The following is a 14,608-nucleotide window of genomic DNA, read 5'->3' as shown; positions in this document are numbered from 1 at the left end:
GAGTGCAGTGTTTTAATGGCGTGTGAGTGGGCCACAGCCATGCTCCGCACATGGCTCAGTGTGTAAAATGAGTGTAAGGGATAGTTTATGCCTCATTTGTGAGTTACTTAGATGCATACTGTGCCCAGGAGCCCCATGTTTTCCCGCAGTCTCTTGTAAATTAAAATTATTGTTACCTGCAAAATAAAGGCGGAGTTTCCTGTTGCAAGGAAAAATAGTGAACACTTGTGTAAATGTGCCATGCTTACTTCTGTAGTAAACAAATTGTCTGCAGCTTCCCCCAGCAGTTTAGTTGAGCCTGGCAGGCATTGGAGTCAGGCGGAGGCATAGCCAGGGTGCCATGGGCCCTAATTCAAGAAAGAAAAAGAGGGCACCCTGCAACCTGGGTTGTTAACAAAATGGAGTGCCGTGGGCCCTCACATCACTGGGCCTGGGTGTCACTACCCCTACTGCCCTAATGGTGTCTAGAGCAGTGGCTCTTAAACTTTTTCGAACCACATCCCAATTTGTACAATGACAAGCTTTTGCGACCCACTTAGCTTTAATGAACGTGAGGCAGGGGAATATCCTTAATATAACTAAAGAAGTGCGTGGAAACGCAGTTTCATTTACAGACTGCATATTTTGCATTGAAATGGCCACTAAATTTGCACAGGTACAAGTTTTACTGATAAAACTATACTGCACCCAAAATTTGCAGAAACCGTGTTTCAGTGAATATTTATCACGTATGCATCGCCAAGTGAAGTGTCCTGATTAGTTTTGACCCTATTAAAATCTTTCTTTCCATCACACTTCAGAATTACAACAAAATATGCTTCAATTTTGCTTTCCTAACTGCTGAATATATACAGTTCATTTGCAGGTATTACATTTTGTTGTGTGTTACAAAAAACAACATCCTACAGCCTTTACTTTCACACTCTTTGTACCCCAGCAAGACTGTCACATAATTCACTTTACTTTTCTTTCTCGTCTTTCTCTGACTCCAAAGAGACATTAGTTGTAAACACCAATACCCATATTAAAAAAATAAGCATCAATTTGTCATAACAAATAGCCTGACATTTCACCGCTGTCTTCAAAGTACAGCAAATGTGAAAAGAGAAATACAGAATTTAAAGTAATCTTCATTTATTACTTGGATTTTCACGACCCACCAAAAAACAGCTCTTTTGGGAAATACTGATCAAGAGCTCTCTAATTTGCTCATTCTATCTGACATTCACAATCTCCTCTCTATTGCTCACCCTGATTCCTCCTTGTCTCACAGTACCTGCCCATTTAAAGCATTGACTTCAATCATTCAGACCTGGTGACCTGTAATCTAACTGCAGCTGGGCCCTCTTACAGCTCTGGGCCCTGGTGCCAGTGCACCGCCTGCAGCACTGATATCTATGCCGCACTTCACTGCACAAGGGCAGAATTAAGGATGGTCCCATATGAAAGGAAGAGCTAAATGTGTGGGAATCCCCTCCTGCCTGCATACTGCCCTGGTGTGAGGCCATTACTCTGGTCTCGCTTTGGGTCTGACTGGAACACTAGGCTCAGCAGAGGTTGTCACGGTGAATCCAGAGTTGGCCTACATGTGCCACCTCCCTCTCCTAGTCTCTCTCTGAGACACAGCTTGGATGTCTGACTGCCTTGTACTTGCCAGACATCTCCAGACCCTTGACCCTCTCTGCCCCAACTCTACTAAACGATGCTTTGCCACAGAGCCCTGACATTTGGAACTCTCTTTCAAGACACATTTAAGCTTGTATTTCAAGATGCAGTTACTTAGTAAAGACAACCTCTCATAACTATTGTGAATATGATGATCTGATGTTTTGCCAAATTATGGCCTGGTTTATATACGTAAAACCATTACGGATTTCTATAGTTTACTAATTTACTGATGTCAGGTGTTGGATTCAGGTCACACACATTATCTAAGTCGTGACAAAGGTAGATACCCAGCTACTGGAAGGACTCTGCTCTAATCGATGTCAGTAACCCCAGAAGCTCGCCCACAATCGTGTTTGAGATAGAGTAAAGTAGTTACTTGTTTAAATTCATCCATAAGTCAGGCACAAGCCAACGTACTGCGTTGCGTGAGGGCAGGAATGCACCGTATTTAACATTATAGGGCGCATTCCTGCTCTCTGCCTGCGCTTGTGCACAAACTGCTGCCTAGCACCAACGCAGGCATCCTTGCAGCATGGTTCAAGTGTGTCTGCATTGAGGACAGGATTGTTCCTGCACAAAAACAATCCTCAGAGGCATTTTTCTTTCTGTGTGCGCTGCACAATGCAACACACCTACAAAGAGAAAATAAAGAGGAGAAATAACAATATTTCTACTCGTTGTGCCTCTGGTGGGGAGGTGTACAATTCTGACGCATTCCAAGGTCTACCAGTGGAGGTGAATCTGGGACTGTATGAGGATGCATGGGTGGATGTGTGGGAACACCCACGTTCCACCCATGGCACACCTCCCTCCCGCAGAGTAACGCAAGGCAGCACAAATCGCTGCCTTCCGTTACTCTAGATTTATCAAGTCACACATTGCCAACCAAGGTGGTCTTGCATGGCTTGGTAAGTCTCATTTAAGTTTTGCGTCATCTTCTGTGGTGAAAGGGTGACGCAAAACCTTGACACATATGAACCCAAAGGTGCAGACACTTGTCACATTTTGTGGTCAGTGTAAAGGAGTAAGATGTGGTGGTGTCTGCTTCTGCATGTCTCAGATTATGTCTTCATTGTAAAAGAGAGAGATGCGCTGGCATCTGTTACTTCTAGGCCCTCCGCAGTCTGCTGCTGCCCTGCCTGGCGTGCTACTTCCATGGGGAGTGTTAAGGATGTCATCTTGTATACGTGTGGATGTGAAGATCAGTTGGAGGTGGAGACTGAGCAGGAAGCTACCCATTTTGCGTGTGGCATCTAGACAGCTACTTATCATCATCTGTACCTTGTTACTAATAAATGAGACCTACATAAATGTGCAATATCTTTTTCTCTTTTTCATCACATTAAAAACAATTATTTATGCAAAAATGCCTTTCCTTACTCTTCAACCCTTGTAAAAACTTGCGTTTTTTGGAGCAACTTTCTCACACTCATTACACAATTATGCCTGCTTAGTGTAAGTGTAATAGAAACAACCTGAGTCTTTTGAAAAGGCACTGCATATTTTTGTGAATACAAACTAAGCCTCCTCTGTGTTTGTGCTCACTACAGTGTCAATTCAATTCCCCATTCACTCTTATAAGAACAGCCATCTTCCTGTTCCCCAAACCACGCTTGTGACAGTGGAAAGCCATGAAGCTAGCAAGTTTTCATAAGTTGTAAACACAATCTACTCCTAATGATCCACCTTTTTTCTAAATGCTATCCAAATGGGCAGTACCCATTCAAACCCTGGAATAGGAAAAGGATAAACTAATCATAAATATATAGATGACCTTCACCTTGCAAAGCTTACCCACATAATCATATACCTAGAAATTAGAAAGACATTTTGGACAGTTGTGTATATTTTACAAAAAATCTGGGTTGTTTTTATATGTTGCACACATTTCTTCCTTTAGTAGATAATAAGTGAAAAATAGTTTTTCAAAGTATTTACTATCATTGATGTAAAATTGACATCTTAAAGAAAAGTATCCATAATATAGTTAAACTAGAATTTTAGTTAATTTGATCCACAGCCATAGTTATATATTCTGCTCAGTCAGATCAGTTACTCATATTTATCCATGTCATTTGGAAATTTGAGTCAAAAAGCTCAAAACATATGCTTTCAATGCCAGGTAGTTTGCTCCAGTTGATTTATGTATAAAAATAATATATAGCAGCTCATTCCGCCTAGTACAGTTGTCCCCATTTCATATGCAAACAAATAGGATTATTTTGACAACTGCGGTTTCTAAACATATTATTTCATACGCCTGTCTTCTTCAGCAAAGCAAAACGTGCAGAAATGTAGAACAATATTGACAAAATAGGAAGTGGAATAGTATGACATCGGATCCCAATGTTAAACCAGAGATATGTCTTACAAACAGAAAGAAAGGCATGAAAACATCTTTTCTGTGAATCCTTGTCCAAGGATTACACACAGCATACTACAATGAAGCGCATTTTAATTTAACAACGATGGAAATAAATGCATTAAGAATGTCACTCAGAAAGATATTTAATTTCTCTCAATGAAAGATAATTTATATGTTTCTGTCCTTTTCTAAACAGACCACTAATTTCCAAGCACCATATCCATATTTAATAGGATTCTACCAAGCGCATGGCAATTATTTCATCATGTATAAAATCCATATAATTACTAGCTTCTGTATCACTATCTTGGAAAACTTACATTTCCTGGTGGGATTGGTATCACGCACATAACAGCTTTCTTATTTGTTTTAATTATTAGCACTTGATTGTGAAGTTTCATGTCAGGCTGTTTATGTAATTATGGCTCATCTTGATCTATGACAGATGAGGAGAGGAGCACATGAAATTATTTTCTTTCAGGCAAAGAGAAACCAGCCAACATATGACTTATTAGCAATTTGTCTATGCAGTTTCCCATTATTGGTCAATTATTTGACCGCATTGATCATCCCATACATAATGTGTTCTCATTCATTTCTTATGTAGGAGTCATTAAACCAGGAAAATAAAAACAAGGCAACAGGTGATGATAAATCCAACAAATCATAATCCTGAAAAGGATAGGGTGTTTTCTAACTTTAGAAACTACTAACCTCCTAAAGACATATGAAATGTGCACAGCCACAGAAGTTTTAATGAGCGCATAATCATAAAACAGCTATTTAGCTGTTAGACAAGGTGCGCTAAAAATTCTGGACATTAATTTAAATTTAAAAAACTCGATCATGGACCACAATATAAATTCACTAACAGTTGCAATTTCTTGACTATGAATCACTAAAGAAAATCGAATTTGTTTTTACTAAAATAACAAAACATCCATAAAAATGTTTTGGGCAGAAGAGAAATGTGTGGAAAGTGCCCCTTAACAAGCACGTGGATGTGCATTTATATTTAATATTAACTCCCTCGCAAATTGTCTACAGTCATACAGGGCCACGGATTCTTGTTTAAACAATTAGACCATTCCAGTTACTTTCTGGTTTAATTCATTAGCAAGAGATGACAAGTGATAAATCCATCTCTACTCTACAAATAAGGCACTTTTCTCTAGTTTCAGCTTGTGGGGATCAGTATACCTCCCCAATGGCAGCTCAGAGTGAATTATTTTCTGTGTGTTCCTTCTCCTCAAAATGTCGACCTAAAGGTGCTTTTAACTCATTTTGCTGTAACAGGATTCCAGCTCTTACCAACCAAGTTGATTGTTGAAAGTAAACCAGATTGCATGGCCACAATAGACCATAGATGGCATAGTAAATGATAGAGGTAATCAATTTGTGGAATTCCCATTTGGAATTTTGTAATGGAATGCCTCCCCATTTTGGTAGTCAAATCAGGCAGCCATTTCCCTCTTGGGTAACGGCCACACATCTTGTGCATTCCCCATGCTTCTATGGTCATCATACTTGTATCTAGTTTCTACTTATATGTTCTAACAAGGTGTTAGTACAGGTTCAAACACTAAAAAAGTTCCCAAGGTTCCCGGCATACACTATTCTGGGTTTATCTAACCCTCTCACCTTTCCCCTCCGTTCTCTGCGGGGTCGGCAGATTGCCCTTGCCCTCAATGCGGCACACCAGGTGATTCTCGGATTGTGGGGCACGGAAGGGGTCCCGAGCTATACCTCCTGGCTTTATAAGCTTTGGTATATTCTGGCCATGGAGAAGCTAACTTTAGTGGCTGATCAGAGGGCAGATGAATTAGCTCAGCTGTGGAAACCTTTCATTCAAATTCTATCTGCTGAATTTAACAAGCTCACATGCCCTGTATATCTGAGGGTGTTGAGGTAACTGGGAGCTGACTAATTAGGGAGCTGGAAGTACTGCTTGGGGGGGTGTTGGACAGGTGAAGCAGGAGGCCGGGGGGATCCGGGTTGGTGCGGGGTGGACCTTAGCCGAGCACTGTTGTGAGGGGTTTGGTTATGTTTCTTGTTATGGTTGTCTGTGACCTTTCTTCTGTTTCTTTATTTTTAAGATGGGGCTTCGGCACTTGCTAGGTCTCGTTCTAGTTTGGGGTTCTTAAGGTGGGAGGGATGGGTTTGCACTTAGCTGTGGCTGTATAGCCCTTTCATTGGAGCTTCTTCCTGGGGCATGTTGACAGAAGATACGAAACGCCGCCAACCCATGAGGTTGTAGACGCATGGCTGTGTAATATGTTACTTGCACCTTAAACTGCTAATAAGCAGATTTGATCCATAAAAATGTTTTCTTTAATTACACAGTACTAATATTGAAGATGCGTAAATATTTCTATGATCACATGGAGTGTTTGATTTCAGGTGTGAAAAAGAGTGGCTACGCAGGCACGTGTGTCTGTGTTTTTTCAATTTCAATAGAGGTTAATACAACTTCTCTTAAAGTATTGTTTTTAATGCGCTTTTACACAGATGCTTACGGTTAGAAAATGGGTGCTTTTTGTGCAAGATCTCTGCATGTTTCTTCCACTCGTCTATGTTGGTAGTAATAGGTCCCACTCGTCTATGTTGGTAGTAATAGGTCTTTACTGAACACCTGAATGGCAAGATAGTTGTCCTTAAGGGTCCCTGCATACAAGCTATCATAATGCAATAATGTGTTTCTGCCTGTGCAGTATTGATTAACAATACTTTGCCCTGACATGATTCACACAACTTTAATAATTCTTTATTTTTTACTACTGTGCAGACATTTGGACTGTATGACCCGAGTCTTCAAAATTAATGCCACCCATGTATGCAAAATAGTTTCACTCCTAACTTGTGTGTATTTCATACACAAATACAACATATCAAATCTTTGCATGTAGGTAAATCAATACATTTATTCTTGATACATATTTTAAGTTAAATTTCAGTTCAGCATTTTTCCAAAGCCTTTCTGGATACATTCAATAGAGAAGCATCTTTATTTTTTAGTAGTGATTTGCTAGAACAGTGGTTCCCAACCTTTTGACTTCTGTGGACCCCCACTTTATTATTACTGGAGCCCGGGGACCCCCACTTACTCTTTATTGGAATCCGGGGACCCCCCACTGAGCCATTACTGAAAGTTGGGGACCAAATCTATTAATAATATATTTTTTTTTAAGCAGCCACGGACCCCCTGAGGAGGCTTCGCGGACCCCCAGGGGTCCCTGGACCAAAGGTTGGGAACCACAGTGCTAGAAATTAAAGCACAGGAACATAAACATTACAATAACAAACTGAAACAGAAACAGCTGAAACTGAAGCAGCCTAAACATTTCTAGAAAAGAGGCATTTCATACTTTGCTCACAGAAACTATACCCAATAAATTGGTTGTCTGTGAACTAAGCAAAGTTTTAAATAAAATTCATAAGTGCAATAAACCCAAAGCTTTGAGAGTTTTTAAAGTTATCTTACTGTTATATTTTCAAGAACGAAACTCTAAAGAAGTTTCTGTCAGTGTCCTGACATGTTAGACCGCTTTGTGGTTCTTGTAGAAAGCGTCTTGTGCTGATCTGTTTACTGTGACCCGGAAATGCTTACATCATTTTTTCTGGTTAGAACATTCACATCAGGGCAACAGGTGTGTTGTAGCGTATGAGCACCACAAGTTTGATACCTCTGAAACATAACAGGATGTGCATTATCTAGACCATCGTTGCCATTTACAAAGTAGCGCATAGTAGCACTAACCTGTGTGCAATAATGAAATATAGTCTGGGTTCTCGTTCTCAATCCTCTCTCCTTCTTCTAGGCTTGAAGATCTAGGAGGAGGTCACCATGTCTGACATCTACAGCGAGGTGGCGGAGGATGAGGTCACCACCCACAGCTTCTGGATGGTAAGAGCAAAGAGAATGAGCATATCGTTATAATAGTGGGAGGGGGCACTACTGGTTTAGCAACCACATGAATTACCCTCTAGAATGGGCACAAATCCATATATGCATAGAACATGGGGAACCCCATGACCTTCAGGAAAGACTTCTATGGATACACCCACGTGCTTGGGTACTCAAGAATATGGAAAACACTCAGCACTCAAGGACGTCTCTGGGGATATGCTAGGTCCTCGGGTTCTCCAGGATATGGAGAACACCGGGTATTCGGGTAGGTCCTTGTAGGACGGGCCAAATTTCTTGAGGGCTGCACAATATGATGAAGTCCAGGTTGTCCTGGAGGGTATTTAGAGCATGTCTGATAACACACTTTGGGGATTTGGTTGCAGATGGACACCCAAACCCAGACATGAAACTATATGGACATTCCTTGACTCCACTAATAAAGCAACCAATTTTGGTCACGTAGAGGACTAAATGAACAAGGGAAAGATACTTTAAATCAAACTACAAGAGCCTCATCACTCAGGCTCCTCTGACGCAGGTGTGCGTGTGTGTGAGTGCTTATGTGTAGGATTGGGAACTCAAGAAGAAGGCCAGAAGGAGAGAAATATGTAGGCCGTGGTCCAGTTCCTAGAAAAGCAAATATTTATGGCAGTGGATCCAAGTCTAGTTATTCCCACTCACAACAGGCTTCATTCCTCTTTTCCAGCCAAACCAGTACAGCAGCACAGTGAAGCGACTGGATGAGGGTTACCGGGTGTGTGACGACATTGCAGCCTGTTTTCAGGACAGAGCCAAGATCGAGAAGCAGTATGCACAACAGATGGAAGAGTGGGCACGCAAGTGGAAGCCACTAGTAGACAACAGTGAGTACCTCACCTACATCACTTGAGAGGATTGGGGAAGGGCAGACATGACATACACCTGTACACTAAGGGATATGTTAACTAGATGGTGCTGCTTTGCCTTTCACAGTACCTAGCATGCTTTGGGGAATGTGGCTGGAAAGGAGTTATTGCATACATGGATATTGTCATACTTGTATAATTAAAGTAAATTAGTTACATCAACTAGAAATAAAGAGTAAAAGCTACCAGTCGTTGAAGGAACATGATTATAGTGCTGATCTGAATGGTAGCACAATGGAGCATATCTGTCCAAACCTCATCTCCGGGAGACAAGTGGGTAGCCTGTTTAATTCTAGCTTTTTCAACCACCCACTGCCAGTGGAGATGATGCTGCACCATTGGAGCACTTCTGAGGCACCAGAGAGTCTGAAGGAGTAGGCGTGGAAGTGGAAGCGGTGTGCGGTGTTGACTGGGGCTCCCGCCATAGCAGCACAAGATGGTGCAGAGGTAGAGTGGCACAGAGGGGTGAACCCTTCCACCACTGAACACAGTGTCGCAGAAGAGAGGTGGAGGCAAACAGCCATGGTCTTCACTGCCCCAACCAGTGGGGGAGGGCTTATGACTGAAGCAGACTCCCAGCAGGCTGCCCCATCTGTTTCCTGGAATCCCGTTGGGGGGGCCCAGCCTGTGCTACTCCTGCCTGGCACAGTAGAGTGACTCCTGGATAAGGCGGATGTAAGCACAAGCCATGGAGTGAGTGGGGCTTCTGTTATCTCTGTGGCCTTTTCTCAGGACCTGCCTGTATAAGAGGAGAGGGAAGCCATCTCAAAAATTAATCTCAGGGGGGACAACCCTTTCTATTGTACTGCATGAGAACAGAGGAGCCATGCCGGGTTGCATAGGGGAAAGGAGTTGGATGCTTAGGGAGGGGATGAAAGCCTTTCCCCACCAATGTAACAACGTCTTAAAATCAGAATTCATCATAGAGGGTTCCCGCAGACAATGACCTGCACAGCGTTGTGCCCCAGAGCATGAAAAAGACACCCCTCATGGACTATTACAAATGTATGATAGGATCAAGAGACACTCCCTTAGGTAAGGCGGCTTGTCCGCCTCATGAATACCTTGCACCACAATTTCAAGCAATTAATATATTACAATGTGAAGGACTTTTTGGGAAAACAGTGTCCCCAGCAGTAAGCTGTGAAGAAGCAAATTTTGCATATACGATTGGTGCCATGCCCTAAAGGCCTGTTTTCATTCCACCAAAGGTTCATGCACACAAACAACAAGGGGTGCCCTACTACTTTGACAGTGAGAGGCCCCAGGTAGAGCGACAATCACCAAACACTCAGGGTCCAGACAGGGGAAGTGGCGTTGCAACACCTGCCACAATGGTGTTATTAAAGGAGGTCTTGATCAGCCGCATTGCTGCCTGACCTATGAGAAGAAATAAAACCCAACTTATCTAGAGTCCTCCAGAACCTCAAATCAGAACTGAGCACCAAGACTGTTACTCTATGCACTGATGTATACTTCAGAAGCACCAGAGTCTTCATGGAGTGCTTGAAGGAAATAAGCACATCACATCAACCTACTTTAAAATATGTAAAGAGTCAAGCCACCACTGCCATCCTGCAATGCGTGGACTTGGAAAACTGTTCCTGAAGGGACCACCTCAAAATGAAGGTCAGCAACAAGGCAAAGAGAGCTTGGATCTTGAGTTATTCATGATGGGCTGTTCTCATTTCATCTGGGGAAGGCTCCCCTGAGACCAGGTTGGAGAGGGCTGATCCTCCAGGACTGATGGTAGAATGCCCACGACTGAAAAAAGGGATCCAATGGTAAAGTTTCATAGCTTCATAGTGAAGGAAAGAGTCCTCAGGGCCTCAAGGGTGAGGCTTGCAGTCTAAATGCAGGGCTTTGGCTGTGCTATATTTTGGGGCATTGCACCAACTACCATAAAGCGGATTGAACAATTCCTACCCATCACTGAGAAATTGAAGGTAGAAAACAAACTGCAGATGGACTTTCCTTTTCATCAGTATTTTTGAATATACAAACAAAACATGACATTTCATGATCAAAGAAGATGCGCCAGCCTTACTGGTGATCCAGATTGGAACAGACAAGGATGGAGACTTAGAGGGAGAAGCTTGTAATGAAACTGCTACTTTTTTGGCAAAAGCCTGGATAATCCTTCAGTACAGGCTCAAAACCTTGTCTGGTAAAGAATGTATGGAAACTCCATGACCTTCAGGTAAGTCTTCAATGTAGAAGCGTGGGCCATTAAGTACTCCAGAACATGGGGAGCCCCAGGTCCTCAAGGGTGTCTTACAAGGATATGCTCAGGTCCTCAGTAATTCAGAACATGAAGAACTCATGGGCCTCAAGGGCTGCACAATATGATGAATCCCAAGTTCTCATGAAGTTTATTTAAAGCAGATCTATCAACAAGGCTGTGGGATGTAGTTGCAAGTGGAGGCCAAAAACTGAGTAATCATGGAACCAATTGACAGACCTCCAGTAGATGAGAAACAAGATCACAGAGAAAAATGGTAACTGGAAATAACTGACAGGATAAGAAGTTGAGACCTCATATCTTGGACATAGAGGAATATATCTTGCTACTTTTATTTGCAGTAAAGTTCCCTCCCCCACCAATCCGAACAATCCTAACAGCAGGCAAATGTTAGGTGGAAAGTACCGCAATTTCAAAAAAATGTGCTTCTCCTCAACAATGGGCATGGGAATTAGATAATACATAGGTTTACCACATGTGCTCATTTTTCATGGAAGCTAGAGGATTTAGGGGGTTTCATCCTCCCACATCTCTTTTTGGGGTAGTATTTAGCCCTATCTCTGCCTGCAGCTGTAGTGGAGAATTCCACCACATTTATTGACATGACCAGACTGGCCTCACTATGGGCCTCATTTACAAGAATATGACACATCACCATTGATGCGTCAGATTTCTTGCTCCTGCTGCACATCCCCTAACGACACAATGGATGCACTGTATTTACAATACAGAGCTCCATGGAGCACGTTTTCACAGATGCGCCAGAATTTCTGACGCATCTGTTGGTGTTAAGCTGACACATTGCTGGAGTTGCGTCGTTAAACTGACGCAACTCCAGCAATGCGAGGAAAGTCACATAGGAAAAAGCCCTGCATCAATTTTACGCCTGCTCTGAGCAGGCGGTAACATTTTGACACAGTGAAGTCGTAGAATGATGTAATGAAAAGTTGTAAATTACACTGCGTCAGTTCTACATGGCTTTTTCTGTGGGAATGCCTACCCTGCATACATTATACCTAGCACTGGTATAATGTGACACAGGGATTTACAAACTGATGCATTGGACCCAATGCGTCAGTTTATAAATATGGAGCAGTGCAGTGCAGTGCACTGCTAATGCCACCACTGCATAAAATAAAAATTACGCAGGGGTGGCGCAAGGGGCTTGTAAATGAGGCCCTATGTTTTTAGTTTGTGGCTCAAGTTGTGCATTAAGGAGAAAAAGAAAGGGGTAGGATTTCTTTCCAGTTGTGGTCACATGCCTTTAGTTGTGATTTATACACCTTTAGTTTATCACATTTTATTGGTAGGGACATCCACTGGATAGTCCCTGTCCATCTAGGGGAGTGATACACATAATTTCACTCACCAAAGGGTTGAATGCCCAGAATAAGAGACTATACCTGTAGCTTGCCGTCTCAGAAAGGAAATATGGTATTATAGCACTGCAAGAAACCAAGTAAAAGAAGGATAAGATCTACCTACACACTTATAAGAGTCAGTCCGCAACTGGCTCACTTGATCATACAGGGGCTTACAAACAATTGTTTCAGAGACAACCTCCTAGGAAGGACTTTGTACATTGAGGAAGAACACAACACACCAGCTGATTATGTGAATTGTCGCTTTATTTGGGAAGCAAGCAGAGCTCATCCATTGGCTCAACCGCATATAACAAATATCCATCCCAACATTCCAACAATGAAACTCTATCCCATCCCACTTCCTTTAAACACTACCTACTCCTCAAGGCTCTCAGTCTTCCTCCCACTCCTCTAGCTACCAACAATATTTACAGATCTAACCTAATGCAGATTCTGCATTGGCTTTTTGTTCAGCCTGTCAGGCTACCTCCAATTTATCCGATCCTAGCTTCTCCTGCTCCCCCTTGCCTTAACAAGGACTCGTTTACCACCCTGTCCCGAGGTGTTGTGTCTGTCTCTCCCCTTCAGCATATCTTACTCCACAGTTTCCATCACCTTCAATAAATAAATCTTTTTCCCTAACAGGAATAAATGCACGTTATTGTGTCACAACGGCATCAACCATGTGTACCCATTGTCCATGTATCTCACAACACCTATGTTATGCACCCCACAAAAAACATGACAGTCCATGTTCACCTCCTTATGAGCCCTGATAATGGCCTCCAGTTTACGAACACCCTTCCACATCCTTCACTGCGACAGCTTGGGGCAAGATGTACAAAGCATTGGTCGTAATCCGTATTTTTTTGACCAGTGCTGTAGTTTGCAAACTGACATATGCACTAATAGGTCAGTTCACAAAATACTGAATCAGAGTGGGTCACAATTCAATTTACCTCATGAATGTTAATGAGGTTGGTTGCAAATTGGGATTGCTACAATTCACAGCCATCACAGGGAGTGTGGCCTGCTGGGGTCAGCAGACCATCATGTTTGTGATTGCTTTTCAATAAGGTATTTTTTTTTAATGCAGCCCGTTTTCTTAAAGGAAATTAAACTGCTTTATTAAGAAAAGATTATTTTTCCTTTTTGTTTGTTTAAGACGGGGCAGTCTTAAGCAAATGTTTTTATTTTTTTACATTTACACAATCACCAAGGGGAATGTGTCCAAAGGGATCTCTTCCCTTTAGCGAATGTTACCATCTTAACTTGGGTGTCAGCAAAACATCAATGTTTTGCGGCTGAAATTTGGTCTCAAAACATTGATACAAACAATACCAACTTGGTCCTGGGAAGGGACACCTGCAAACTGCCCCTTCCAGACACCAAATCGGTATCCATTTTTTTGGTGATCTGGAAAAACGTTCCAAAATTGCCAAATGTGTTTAGTACATAAGTAAAATGGTTTAGCATTCGAAAACACTAATTTTCCGAATCAGAGGGTTTACGAACGCTAAAGGCCCCGAGAGAGTGCCTCCTCACACCATTGGCATTTGACCAGCACTTGGTCATCATCCAGTCTCGACTGCTGTTCCTACAAGTGCTGCATCACATGATCACTTCACAGTAGAATGGCTGCTGATCCATATTACTGTCTTCTTAGTCCCAACTGGTCCCTCACCTGCCAAAAATAAATCTCGTTAGTCACCTCCTCAAACCTTACATTATACTACCTCAGGGCCTCGCATAACCCTAGGTTCCCCTCGACCTCCACCTCACCGAATCCTTCCGTTTAGTTATCCCCATCCTAAACCATGTCCTTCCGTTGCTGCCTCACTCCTAAATGAATGCATCCCAAAACAGTCTTGTGGCCATCCTCCTACCTGCAACAGGACCTCAACACTCCCAGTGCTCACCTGTCTATCACCCTGATGCCTAAATGCTCTGTCTGGCTCAGATCCCCTCTCGCCCTAGTACTCCCCATAGGGCATTACTTCCTGATCACCCCTTTCTTACCCTCACGCCCCTTCTCTTGTAGTCCTGAGCCCCCATACCATTAGCCTCATCCTCCCTCCTTCTACCACGAGGTCCTCTGCCCTCAGTCCTTCATATTCGGTAGTCCCCGCCACGTCAGGTATCCTGAAGCTCTGATGC

At 42.6% G+C, this 14,608-nt stretch overlaps 1 protein-coding gene across 8 annotated transcripts in view; it reads left to right on the top strand.

The window, feature by feature from the left end:
• The window catches only part of LOC138246364 (protein kinase C and casein kinase II substrate protein 3-like), a 140,147-nt gene that overhangs the window by 85,763 nt on the left and 39,776 nt on the right, over positions 1-14,608 (top strand). For all 8 annotated transcript variants that reach the window (XR_011194268.1, XM_069200905.1, XM_069200911.1 and 5 more), the window contains exons 2-3: positions 7,852-7,937; positions 8,647-8,803. Coding sequence is in view for 7 of the 8 variants with exons in the window: in XM_069200905.1 (XP_069057006.1) it covers positions 7,878-7,937; positions 8,647-8,803 (217 nt within the window). In the remaining variant the exon portion in view is untranslated. The remainder of the gene's footprint in view (positions 1-7,851; positions 7,938-8,646; positions 8,804-14,608) is intronic.

The sequence above is a fragment of the Pleurodeles waltl genome, chromosome 7, assembly GCF_031143425.1.
Source record: "Pleurodeles waltl isolate 20211129_DDA chromosome 7, aPleWal1.hap1.20221129, whole genome shotgun sequence".
Classification (NCBI taxonomy): Eukaryota; Metazoa; Chordata; class Amphibia; order Caudata; family Salamandridae; genus Pleurodeles; species Pleurodeles waltl.
The sequence above is the reverse complement of the archived record's forward strand: the minus strand, read 5'-3'. Positions and strand labels throughout refer to the sequence as shown.